At 42.4% G+C, this 13,873-nt stretch overlaps 1 protein-coding gene across 1 annotated transcript; it reads right to left on the bottom strand.

Moving 5' to 3' along the window:
• Nucleotides 1–2,239: 2,239 nt before the first annotated feature.
• TOP3B (DNA topoisomerase III beta) lies at nucleotides 2,240–13,496 on the bottom strand. The gene is made up of 17 exons (XM_053959744.1): nucleotides 13,271–13,496; nucleotides 12,440–12,571; nucleotides 12,115–12,221; nucleotides 11,647–11,721; nucleotides 10,508–10,704; nucleotides 9,709–9,865; nucleotides 8,494–8,607; nucleotides 7,584–7,674; nucleotides 7,144–7,298; nucleotides 6,875–6,980; nucleotides 6,395–6,541; nucleotides 5,840–6,013; nucleotides 4,898–5,026; nucleotides 4,565–4,714; nucleotides 4,044–4,144; nucleotides 3,598–3,799; nucleotides 2,240–2,761 (listed from the first exon to the last, which is right to left on the bottom strand). The coding sequence occupies exons 1-17, from the start codon at nucleotides 13,338–13,340 to the stop codon at nucleotides 2,280–2,282; spliced, it is 2,589 nt and encodes an 862-aa protein (XP_053815719.1). The 5' UTR covers nucleotides 13,341–13,496; the 3' UTR covers nucleotides 2,240–2,279.
• Nucleotides 13,497–13,873: the final 377 nt, after the last annotated feature.

Consider the following 13,873-nt stretch of genomic DNA (forward strand, 5'->3'; position numbering starts at 1 on the left):
GCGGGGCCCGGCGGGGCGGGGCGGGGCCCGGCGGGGCGGGGCCCGGCGGGGCGGGGCCGCAAACAATGCCTGGAATGCGGAGGGAGCTCCCGGTGCCCGCGGCGAGAGCGACGGGCGGGACGGGGCGGCCGCGCCGCTTTCTGCCCCGCGCAGCTTCTGGTGCTCTCCTTCCACACACCCCCTGCCATCAGGGAAGGCCCGAAAGGAGCAGGAAGGTGTCTCCCAGGGATGCCTCTTCACCGAGCCCTTCCCGCGCTCAGCACTCACGGAATCCTAGAATAACCTCAGTTGGAAGGGACCGTCAGAATCACCCCAAAAATCTCACCATGTGCCTGACAGCATTGTCCACCCCTCCTATGACTTCCCTTCCAGACCCTTCCCCATCCTTGTGTTTCTCCTTTGGATGCTTTCTAATAGCTTAATGTATTTTTTACATTGTGGTGCCCAAAACTCACCATGAGTACTGACCCAGGTGAGTGGTTTTTCTATCCTAAAATACTTACTCTACATTAGATGATGAAGAATTACACACCCTGACAAATCACGCGTGGAGATACATGCAAATGGAAAGGGTGCAAAGAGATTTTACAACTAAAAGTTTGTCTGCAAATAACCAAAGTAAAAGCCATGCTTGGAGGAAGAGGAAAGCATTCCCACTCAGCTGGGAAGCCATGGAGAATGACCAGTGACAGGTTTCCCACGCTTCCAGGATCATCTCCAAGCATCACAGAAATCCCAGGCAGCAGCAGCAGCCAGCTGGGCACACAGGTATGTTCAGAGCAGCTCCTGGTGTACAAACCAGGCTACAGCTAAGAGAGGGCTTGAACAACTGAATCAGTAAAGGCACCCTGGAAGCTGTCGTAGTTTATGCCAAGACCTACAACTCCGAGGCACCACATCAATTTGATTTTTTAAAACAATGTTGTAGTTCTTCTTGAAAAGAAGCTATTTGCTCCAACCTGCTTTTACAAAAAAGAACTAAAAGAACTACAGAAAAAAAAAAAATCTACCTATGGCTGGATCTTCTAAGCAGTACTGTAAAACACAGTTCATGTTTGAGCTGTAACTGTATAAACAACCATGTGATCAGAGGAACAGGCTTGGTGCTGTGGTACTTGGGCTGTGTTCTCTGGTTCAGTAAATGCACACACTGTGCCAACTGAAACAGCAGAGTTGTAAATTACCTTTGTACAGACTTGTTTTTCCTCTCTGTTGCCAGTGCATCCCATGTCAGGTCGCTCTCTGCACATTCTGTGTTGAAATGCAGCAGCCTCTGCACCTCCCATCTGACCACAGCTAGTGGTGAAACTGTTTTGGGGCTATAGATGACACAAACTGTACTTGAGCAGATGACCAGACATGCTCAGCCATGAGCCCATGGAAGGAATGGAGAGAGTACTATATATTTGTACAACGAGATGTTGCAGTGTGACACCCAGTGCTGCAGTGGTCAGATACAGCTCCACACGAAAGCACGAGGACATCCCCCTTCTGACACCAAAACGAACCACCACTGAAACGACAATTCAAGGAACAGACAGGACAAACTGTACTTTGTCAGACATGATCTGCTGTGTGACCACAGAGGAATAAGCCAGCATGGATACTCCATCTGTCTTCCAGCAGCAGGAGGAGGTCTCATTTAACTGGGCCCCATTGACCATGAGATACTAACTTGTCTGCACAGGCCATAATTTGGGAATCACTGCTCAAGGCAGATATTCCCCTTCACATTTATAATTTCCATTTTGTATGTCTGTTGGCATTATTCACTTATGCAGCAGAATGATAGACTTGAAGCAGTGCTCTTGCTATTGCAGATGTAATTTAAAAATCTGACAGCTACTAATCATTTCTTATTTTTGAAGATTCAAAGTCAGATGAAGCAAGTCTCCTGCCACACTTAAAAGACTATGGCAGCATAACACTGATCTTAATCAGTTCTTATATTCCTGGTACTTGCATTGCTGACAAAGGCCCCAGAAATGTCAGAAGAGACAAATTCCATTTCCTTTCTATTAGCCGCAGTTAACAGCCCAAGCAGACTTCTTGAGTCTCCTTACTGTTTGTGAGCTCTCATTATATCTATGAATTCCAATTAAAAGCTTAAAGGCTTACTCAGTTACTGATGGATAATCCAGAATAGTTTGTTTTGGGAGCAACCTGAGGTGTTTAACTATTCTAAGAACAGGAAAGCAGTGAAACATCAAAGATACTTAAAAATGAACTCAAAGAGAAACACATTTTTATAAGAAGTTTATTTTCCTGTTGTGTGGCCATTATACAAAGTAAGCAGCCAGAGCTGCCATTTTGTCCTTGGGTTTCTTTGGGTTGAGTCTTCCTCCTGGTCTCCGGCCTTTGCCCCTTCCCCGCCCTTGCCTCTTCCCTTGTCCCCCACGGTGCATGGGGTGCCTCATGGCCGCGTGTTTCAGCTCCACCAGATCCTGAAACACGGGGTCACAGAACACACAGCCTGAATGCTGGGTCTCATTGCCAGGTAAGGGAGATTTGGCTTTGTTAAAATCCACGTCCACGAGCGCCGCCTCACACAAGTCGCACGTCTCGGGCGACACCCGGACCTTGTGGGCGTTCTCAAAGAAGTGCACGATCACGTTGCATTTGTTGCAGGCCATCTTCCACTTGGGACCCGATGTGGAGTCCAGCACCAGAACCCCGTTCTCACACTCCACGCACTGCCCAATTCCAAGCATGCTAAGGGAATGCTGGCACGTGGGGTGGGTGCACTCATTACAGCCCATTCCTGGGGAAGAAGAGTGAAACCACACCGCCCTTTATCTCACTACTCACAGTACCCGGTTTGAAGGAAGTGAGACACACAAGCCAGAGACACTTGAGCATAATGTAGAATTTCTAAATCACTGAAGAATGGAACTGCTCCCAAAATGGCAACTTGCCTCTTCACAGTTTCAGAATAATCCCCTACTGAAAAATTTTCCTTTAATGGTTTTCAGAATTGCCATATACTGCCACCGTACAGTACAGACAGTTTAGACAGATTAGTGATGAAAACTCATTACATTTTCAATTAAATGTATGGCTCCTGCCTAACTGTTATTTTATACTTGAACTACTCACTGTTGGTCCAAGATATTTTTAATTAAAGATGATAATAAAAAGATGCTGAAAAGCTTCCGTGCACTACTTCCCACAGTTACTAAACTAACTGCAACCTCTACCCCTTCTTATATCCTTCAACAGCTTTTAACACACCATTTATCTCTACCAAAACATTCCCAAGACCTGGTCTTTGTTTATAGTCCTATCCAAGCCTACTCAAATTTGCAAGGCATCAGTATCTTGGTGTCTTTCACTGCATGCTGAGTGTTGTGAAGGTCATCTACAGTGCAGGCAGGTAAATTATTTTCTTACTTTTTCTATGAAAAAAAAACCTTCAAAAATTTGTTAATACATTTTGGTCAGTAAGTTTGATGTGAATTTTAGGTATGTAGAGCCTAATTTGAACAACACTTCATACTAAGCAACACTGATTTTAAAACTTCTAAAAAGCCCATTGTATAGACTGTACCTAATTTATTTCCAGTGAGGATTATGCCTGCATGTTTGCACAACTCCTACCTTTTTTCATGTCCCTGAAGGGAGGATGATTGTAGCAGTATGGACATAGTGGATAGCTCTTTCCTCTGGATCCAGATGACCACAGCACCAGCTCAAAGTCATCCAGGGGACAACGCAACTCCTTGTAGAGTTTAATGGTACCATTCTGGGGGAGACTGTAAGTGTCATCACAGTGAGAGCAGTGCAGGCGACTCGGCTTGGCCTGGAAACAGAACACAAATCTCCTGAGCAACTGCAGGGTCAACAGAGTTTAAAACTTGTGGTAAATCCAGCTGGAGCTGCTCTCTGGTTTGTTCCCCAAGGCAAAATCCTATCAGCCTTTTTGTTTTAGAAAGGCACTCGTGATGACCACCTTTGAAGCCAAGTTCAATAATAGAAAATAAGTTTATACTCAGTGCTGCCCCCCAGCCAGTGAAATTCAAATTCCAAGTATGAGGTAAACTGACCTGAATATACTTCATGAAACGATGGCATTTACCACAGCGGGAAAGGGGTTTGCCTGTGGCAGCCAAGGGTGAAAAAGACACTTCCATCAGTTCATCCATACCTGCAAAAGGAATAATCACACTTAGATTAGAGTTCTAGTTCTTAAGAAGAAACTTTGCACAAAATCATCTCTAGACCTGTGAAGAAGTGAGAATTAAAGTACTTTACTCACAATGCTCTTCCTTGTCTACAAAGACAAATACACAGCATTTTGCACTAAGCATGCACAAACATACTGGTTCAACTAACCTCAAGTTTTCAAAAACTCACCACTGCACAGGCACAAAATAAACTTGAAGTAGAGTTTTGGAGACATGATTCAGTCCATCTCCCTTTGGAGAGCAAATTAATTTGACTGTAAAGTTCCATTCCTGGCACAACTTTTCAGAAAGCCTAAACCTCTGAAAGGAGCCTAATATATGCTTATTTTCTATGCAATAACTAAGTAATTGTAGGGAACTTCACATGTAGAAAGTTTTACCTGCAATAGAATCCACAAAATAGTGAAATTTCCTTTTGAAAATGTCAAGGGTGTGCTCCAGGACCTGATGATAATTTGCTTTACCCAGAGCTATTAAGTTGAGCTGCTTCTCTACAGCACTGCGGATTGTAGGAAGAACCAATTCTGCATCTAAAGGAAAACAGAGACAGCAGCAATGAAAAGTCAAAAATGGAGGTAGGAAGCCATTCATACATAAACTGACATCAAAATAAGCATTATTTGAGACAGAAATGTTACACATTGACATCAGCCTTTGATACAGTAAAGGGAAAGGAAGGGAAGAGGATGGAAAGGGAGGAGCATTTAACTGACCTATTTTGTAATAGCCATGAACCAGAACAATGCCAAGGTTTGTAGGCTTTAGTCTTCGACCACTCTCCACTGTGACATAGTTTCGCTGGCAAATGTTGTTAATGTGGACTGGAATACTGGCATCAGTTCCTGCCACACAAAGGAAAACAATATATCCACCCTGAACAAAACAGAATTTTCATCAAATGACTCACTTCTGGCTTCTCTGGTTTAATGTAAAATTACAGGGCTCCAAAGACTGCTTAAATTCAGATACCTTCTTAATGTTACCCAACTTCCAGTGCATAACTTCTCCCTCTCTAGTAACTCTGATGTTCCTTTGCAATTCTGGTAAGTCTGAAAAATATGGTTTAACCTTAATCCTTTCATCTCTTCCAAGGAATTACTATTGGGAAGACACCTATTCTCACAGTTATTTACTCTGGAAAAACACAGTAGAGTAAGAGATTTTGTTTGCTCTGACAGGGCAAATTCATGAAAATACATTAAAAGAAACAAGTCAGACTGATAAAGCAAAGTAGAATTGTGGTAGGTTGTATAATAAGATACAGAAGGATTACTGAAGACAGCAAAGCTAAAGCAAGCTGTGAAGATAAGAATGAGAAGGTGCTTCCTTCCACACATCAGTTTTTTCTGACAGAGAAGTGACAGGGATGTGTTATGAAAGGATACTGCTTTGGCCAGAAATATTTGGCCAGAAACCAGAAACTACTAAAAATAAGGATAAGAATGGGAAAGGAATGTGGGGGAAGAAAAAAAATCTACTATCTGCTGAGGGGAGCTATGGACATGGTGGTTTAAAAGGGAAGAAATGATCACTGTACATATCCAAATGAATACTGAGAGCTCATCACTGACAGAGACAGTGCAGAGGAGTGACTCAGACTCCTTGCACTCTTGGTGGATGTACTACAGAACAGTGTAAGTTACACAAGTTCCTACCAATGCCATGCTTTTCCATCAGAGTGATCAGTTCTGCTTCTGTCAGGTAATCAGGAGGGCTGGTTTGCTTTTCCAGCAACTTTATTTCACCAACTGGAAAAAGATCTCCTTTCTCACAGTGGGGAAGGCTCTCTTCTAATGGGATGCTGTGCCATGGCATAATTTCTGTGAACCCTGTAGGTAAAGAAACAAACAACTGCCAGTTTACCATAAAAGCCTCAGTAGTGCTGCTTACATACTTTTTACAGAGGTCCAAGAAAAAACTTCAGCCTTTGTGTAATTTATCCCACAAAAGGCATTTACTATTTGTAAAAGGCCTGGGCTTCACACTGGTAAATTGGCATTAAATATTTGAGACTACTACATGAAAAATAACACTTTTTCTATAATAATTGAAGTATGAAAATTAGGACAAGATTTGGTCTCTGGTTTTGAGAGCTCAAAAAAGTCTTCACAATTGCACTTGTCCCCAGAGCTTCACTTTCATATCCATTCAGTGTATTAATGAGGAAAAAAATTAATCTGCAGCTAATACTTTCTTCTGATTTGTCTTACCTGGTGAAGTTACCACCTTTCCAACACAGGTAAATCTTTCAGGGCCAATACTGAAGGAAATGGTGGTTTGTAGGTACTTGCAGTCAGCACTGACAGTGGCAATGAAGTGCCGAGTTATGTACTCGTACAGTCGCCACCCGTCTCCACCTGGGGAGAAAGAACACCTCAGCCACAAAATATAATCAAATTTCAGTACTTGGAAGCTACTGTTCTGGGACAAATTTCTCCTAGAAATGTAGGCATTAAGTTGTTTTCTTTTTCTTGGCAGTACTATAGTCCCAAGGATCAATTGCTGAAGCAGCCCTGAACTTCACTGCCACCAGAAGTTTCAGTAAGGACCAAGTTTGGTCTCTCTTCACTTCTTGCCTTTCAAATAATTTTATTTTCTGTTGCAACGCAGTGATTTTGAAACTGGCACCTTACACCTCAAGGGACTGATTTCTTCACGCAGTGTCCCAATACTACTGAATTTGCCTGTACCTAATTCTGCTTCTGTTGCAGCTCTCATTGGGGTGATGGGAGGATGGTCTCCTGCATCATGGCCTTTCCTTGGACGATTGATGCCTTCTGATAGCAATACTTTTACCTGGGTGAAGAAAGAAATGCCTTACATCAAATCCATAACAATGCAACATAAATAAAAGAAACTAGAGATATTTAAAGTTTCTGAAGGCCTATAGGTCATAATACACTAAGCAAGATCCAGTCAGAAACAGAATGATAGTACAGCTTTTGGTTCATGTACTCACAGTTTCTGCCCAGTAAGGATTATTGGCTTGCTGTCTCAAACATCCTTTCAGGTCAAAGTTTTCTGGATAATGGGTAGTTTCTGTTCGAGGGTAGCTGATGTAACCCTGAGTGTAAAGACGCTCTGCTATTTGCATGGCATGTTGGGGACCCATTCCTGAGAGGGGACAGGAGAAAACAAAAATCATATACACATCCCTGTGATTATGGTTGGTTTGCTGCACCTGGATGCACACCTTACCCAAGTATTTAAATATAATATGGTTTGTCCTTTTCATAAGGCTTTTGTCACCTTGATCTTGCCAAACTTTTGACATTTCACTTTTGACAAACAGCTTTCTAAACTTGATCCATTGCCCAAAATGATGTATTATTTGTTTTGTTTGAGAGGCCAAATTATTTTGTTTTAAAACAGTGTGAAAATCTGAACTTTTGTACCTACCTAAAGCAGCACTGGCCACTCGGAGCATTTCTACTGTATTCAGAGCCAGTGGTCTCTGCTTCACCTTCTCTTTTTTACTCACAGATTCTACCTAGAAAAGAGCATTTTCACAGTAAAACTTCTTGACATTTGGTAAATGCATAATTTTAATCATGTCTATAAATATATATCATACCTACCATTGTCTATTCTTATAATATCTGTTTTGTTCTCCTAAAACAGTAACCACCAGTATATTTTTACTTCAGAAAATCTGACTGGAGATAATTTTATCAAGTTCTAAAATTAAAGTCTGAAAGTCCCTGCACCTACTTTCTGTGCTACAAGGATTTAGTGCTCATTCCAAGCAACAGTCCTAACTATAAGAATGCAGATTTTTAAAAGCTTCAAGCAGTCTTTGAAGCTTGATGTCTATAAGCATTTAAATCCGAACACACTGTCAAACAAGTATTGAACAGAGCAGAGTTATAAGTTAATTGGCTATAAAGACTTTACCATACACATGATTAAATATTTAACTGCAGGAATATTGCCCTACACATAATTAAATTCCGATTTATTCCATGCCTCATGGGAAATAAGAGGTCTGCTTGGAGACATCTGAACAGTATTTCCTGGCAGGTTTAGTAATGAAGAGTTCCTATAGTGAGTGATGAGCATTTCCAAAGTCAATACTAAGAAGAGGCTTCTGCTGAGATGACCACACCAGCACAGTACAATCTACAATAAAAAAATCTCTTGCCTTTTACTCTCATTTACACAAAGCTGAATGAAGTAAAAACCAAAATACAGATATTCTACACTCTTTAACAAGAACAACCAAAAGCCTCAATACCCAGCAAATGAAATATTAAATTGTATTTCCTTTATATGAAATATGGATCTACTGGCACTTGGTAAATATTCTTACCTTTGCTTCTTTTGCCATCTTTGTTATATTCAGGAACATTTGAGCAACTTCACGATCAAACACCCTCACTCTATCCCAATCCAAAGTGAGAGAACTTTCTTTTTCTGGATTCACCTATTGGACAAAAAAAAAAAAAAAAAAAAAAATTAATTCCCACTGACTCTACTCCTAGAAGTGTGAGAATGCAGATTCCCAACAGAAGTCCAGCAAGCAAATCCTAGGACATATAGGATTTGTAAGGACAAATTTAGGACAAACCCACACCAGGACACCAGTCCTCAAACATGCAGTTTTACTCCTCTTTTGGGGGGTTTTTGGGAAGGATGGAGCACTAGGAGTTCTGGGGTCTGGGGAATGACCAGAACTATTCCTGACTGAACTGAAATACTGTCCTTGTTTAGTGCTGGGAACAGTAAGGACTGAAATAGGCAGCTATTCAAAGTTTACCATTTTGATTTAGCAGAATCAATCATTTGTATTAAACTGTAACTAGGTCATGTTGTCAGCCCCATGTGCAAAAATTAGTATGAAGTGACCAACACGAGAGAGCACAAACCCCTCTGTAAACAGCACCAAGTGTTTCCTAGCATGACACACAAGACACATCACAATAGATGACAGCAGATGCCAGATTTCACCTTTTTTTTTTTTTACTTTTAAAATACAAAATGGCAACTTTTTACCATGAATCCCCCATTTGCTTTAAAAATCCTTGTGATCACAAGCCATAAAACCCTGTTGGTTTGCTCTCAGAACTTGGACAGCAGTGAGGCTGTAAAACTACCCTAAGCTGCCAAAGTACTCTGAGGACTCAATTGCCAATTAACACAATGAGCATTTAATTTGCTTTAAAATTCCAATTGTCAGCAATGCCAATGTTTGTTGGCAGGCTAATTAATTCCTGGACTCAAATTAACAACAGTCAGTCCAAGGACCCCAGGGAACAAAAGAGAACCATTTAAAGTAGTTTTTTTGGCAGAATATAAGCTTAGATGATTAGCACTGAAGAATTCTTATAAGCAGCAGACAATAAGCACTTTAATACAAAACTGACATCCTGGAATCTATTCTTGAGAGTGGTGACACACATGTGAACAGAATGAGAACACATGAGTAAACTATAGGCATTGTGAATTCTTGTCAGCAGCTACAAAATTATGAATGAACAAAATACAAATCCATTTCTTTTGTAAAATCAAGTACTGTAAAACTTACTTTAGCTTGCAACACCCAGTAAGTCTCAGGCTTAAATGACTGGATTTTGTCATGCCTCTCAACACAAAATCCAAGTGTTGGGGTCTGACATGGCCCAAACGAGATGAGGGAGCTGTCTAAATTCCCATATTTCCCCTGAAAATATTTAGTCTGGAACCTAAGAGAAGGGCAGGGGGGAAAAAACAAAGGAGGAATGTATACATTAATATCCTCATTCCCATGAAAAGCAGAACTTTTTGTCATCATACATGCACGAAATATGAGTAATCTATAAAATCATTCAGGCATTAGGAAAAGAGCATTCTGAGAAACACCGTCTCTTACAGCTAATTAAGACATAATCATTTTGCCTCACAAGGAGCTGGGAGGGGACACAGCCAGGACAGCTGATCCCAGCTGAATAACCAAAGGAATATCCCAGATCATGTGACATCATGGTCAGCATATAAAGCTGGGGGAACAAGGACAAATGGGGAACACTTGAGGCGATGGTATTTGTTTTCCCAAGTAAACATAATGCGTGATGGAGCCCAGCTTTCCTGGGGATGGCTGAACACCTGCCTGCCCCTGAGAAGTGGTGAATTAATTCCTCATTTTGCTTTGCTTGTGTGTGCAGCTTTTATTTACCTATAAAACTGTCTTTTTTTATCTCAAGCCATGAGTTTTCCTACTTCTACCCATCCACCCCAGGGGTGGGGAGGCAGTGAGTGGCTATGTGGGGCTCGGCTGGGGTTAAACCACGAGGGCACAGAGCCACTCCTGAACCTTTGACAAAACCGTCTGCAGTCTGTGCTGTCACCTTGTGAAGGCACAGCCAATCCTCAGATCCAGCTCCTGGCGGGCATCCACGGACAGAGCTTCATTGCGATTGGGCTCTCCCAAGTGATTCATGGCATTGCAGATGTCTGTGTCGGTGATGGAACTGAATTTAGCTCTGTAAACCGTCCTCTCCGTGCCACGAGGCTTGTTCATGACAGGAAGAACAGCATCAAGAACCTAAGGAAAATCAGAAGCGTACTTAAAGAGGATTTGAAAGATAAAGGCTTTCTCTCTAAAGATAAAAAAACACTCTCCACAAAATATTTGTTTCTGTGTCACTGCTTTCTTAATTCGGCAAGATGTCATGCTCATACATTAATTGGTAAGCCAGAGCAGTATTTGTCCATCCACTCAAAAACATACGAAGAATTAACAAAACTGAAGGGTTTATTTACCATACAGCAACTGCTGGGAGCAAATCAGTATTTTTGGCTAAGGGCAAAGACATTCACCAGTGCAGCTGCAGCACCTTTTGGTGAGCATGTACCAGTGTCTATATGGGTTTATTCTACTCATTGCTAAGGCACAAGTAAGGACACAGGGGTATGTAAAGAACTTACAATAATCACTTCATAAAACATGTTTATTTAAAGAAAATCTCCAAACAAATGCTCTTCATGTAGGCTTCTGGGAATAGGATGTTAAAAAAAAATCTTAGCAAAGTTTTTGTTCTATGCGTTCTCTTTTTGTTCTATGTGTTTGCTTTTTATGTGCAGAAGCAAAATTTCTGCAGTATGCCTACACTTGCAAGCAGCTTCTGTGCTCTAAGGAATCTAATTGCTTAATAAACAGAAGATAACAGATGAAGTTTTATAAGGACATAAAAATAACTACTCCAGCTGTGAAATACAGGCTGATTCTTGAAGCACTGGAATGTTCTAACATTTAAGAGGCCTGATGGTTCATCTGAGATGAGCAACACCTCTGAAATTCATTTATACTCTTTAGCTGACATCTTACAGAGTTCAAAGCATGTGGGTTTTCCCACCAAGGCTCTCTATGCCTTTAAAACTTTATTCAAGTTTAGTTTGAATTTTACTGTACTCTCATAAAACAATGCATTGATAGTCTTGTCAAACATATATTATGGTATGTGAGTCTTAAAAATGGAAACCTTACTTCAAAACAGATGTTTTCTCCTTCCTTATCACAATCCAACCACAAGACAATACAATCACAGCCTCTTCCCTCCACCTGTGAGAAAAATCAGCACATTCTTCAGCAACTCAAAAAACACCTCCCCCCTCCCTACCTATATATTTCTTTTTCTGGTTTCAGCAGGGTGTGTGAAGTGTGAACAGTAACTAACACAGACTTATTTTAAAGAAGGCATTTATAAGCTGTGCCTTACACTTGCTGTTAAAGCTAAACTTGCATCCAGTGCTCCAATTCTGAGAAGCAGGATATCAACTGTCAAAAAACTCAGAAGGCAATGGGAAAAGTGAATTGAACAAAGATTTCAGACAGTGTAAGAACCAGCAAAGAAAAAAAAAATATACTATGTTAATAAAACAGATCTAACTGTGACATTCTTATTTAGGAACGTAGAAAATGGTAACTCTAAATACTACTCATAAGAAAGAATACCTGTAAAAATTTCACCATGGTCAGTTTGGGATTAGCTTCTTTTTTTTCTGTGGGAGCTTTACTAAAAAGTTCTGCTGGATCCACTTTGTCCCAGCTGTTATATTTTCCTGAAAAGCAAAAGTATATTAAGTGGAGCTCTGAAGGAATATTTATAAAACAAACAGCTTCACTTTGCAAAACACTTGTCTTTAAAGTTTGTATAGAAAATTTTCTACATTAACAGATCTTGCTTTACTGTATACCAAGAGACCTCTTAGCTTTTTCTGAAGGACCTGGCAGCTCTACAAGCCATATTAATGAAAACATCTGATGAGCAGGCAAATACCTATAAAATCCAAAGTCATGACGTGCCCACACACTGATGTCATCTTGAAGTGGGCACTCTGCCCTAAGAAGGACCCGGTGTACTCGTGCACAGAGCAAGCACCGTTGAGTCCCTTGCGAGAGGACATGTTCCCTGTGAAAATAGGATATTTTCAAATATTAATGAGGGAAAAAAACCCAGCTAGTGAAACAAATAGTTTTGTGTGAAATTACATCCTCCTTTCCTTAGATCTTACAGCTAGGGTCTTTCTGATCACAAAACTCTACTCATTGGTCAAACTTTCATTTCATTAAGTATCAATTCAGGGCTTTCCTAAAGTATATTTCATCTTCAAATTAAACTATCCATTATCTCCACCAGCCTTTCCCTCCCACCATGAAACCTCACCAAAATACAGCTAGTTTTCTAGAACACACGCTTTATAATAAATTTATTTTCCAGATTTATGAAACTTTTACTTCACAAATCTCAGAACAGCCACTTGCTACTTGATTGGCACTTTCCAGACACCGCATGCTCTAAGGCACTCTAGAGCTATACAAAATATTGAAACTAGATTCCCTTATTGGAATTAAACAGGCATCAGCCCATAAAAACAATCAGAACGTGATGGGACATCCCGTTCTTTTATGAACCTGTCCGAAGCCACCGTTCCCAGGAGGCTCCGGCCCCAAGACAACCAAGCCACTGCCCAGGGTGTTTCTCACCCTCGCTGCACTGACAGCAAACCCGGCAGCTCGCACACATCCCCGTGCTCCGGCCGTGCCGGCAGAGCGCTCCCAGCGCCGCCGGCTCAGCGGCGGGCACGGGCACCCGCCCCGCCTCCCCTACCTCTCGAGAGGATCTTGGCGATGGACTGCGCCAGAGACGGCTTCTCCGCCACCATGAGCACGGTCCTCATCTTCGGCCGCTGCGGCGCGGAGCCGCGGGGACGGGCCGGCGGAGCTGAGGCGCGGCGGCTCCCGCGCCTGAGGGGACGGAGCGCCGCTCAGCCCGCCCGCTCCCGGGGCACGGCGGCACCCGCAGCCCCGCGGCCGAGGGGCACGAACGCACCCGCTTCCACCGAGCGCCAACCACACAGCGCCGCCGCCGAGCAGCCGCCGCCCGCCCCGCTCCGCCGGCTCGGCCGCGCTCCGCGCCTCAGCGGGCGGCCACGGCCGCGTCACTGCCGGGTCACGGCGCCGGAAGGCGCGGGCGGCTCCACAGGGCTGCGGCGGCGCGGGCGGGCGCGGGACACAAAGGCGCACACACACAGACATACACACACAGAAACATACACACAGACATACACACAGACATACACACACAGAAACATACATACACACAGACATACACACAGACATACACACAGACATACACACAGACATACACACAGACATACACACACAGAGACATACATACACACACAGACATACACACAGACATACACACACA

The sequence above is a fragment of the Vidua chalybeata genome, chromosome 18 (assembly GCF_026979565.1).
Source record: "Vidua chalybeata isolate OUT-0048 chromosome 18, bVidCha1 merged haplotype, whole genome shotgun sequence".
NCBI classification, from domain to species: Eukaryota; Metazoa; Chordata; class Aves; order Passeriformes; family Viduidae; genus Vidua; species Vidua chalybeata.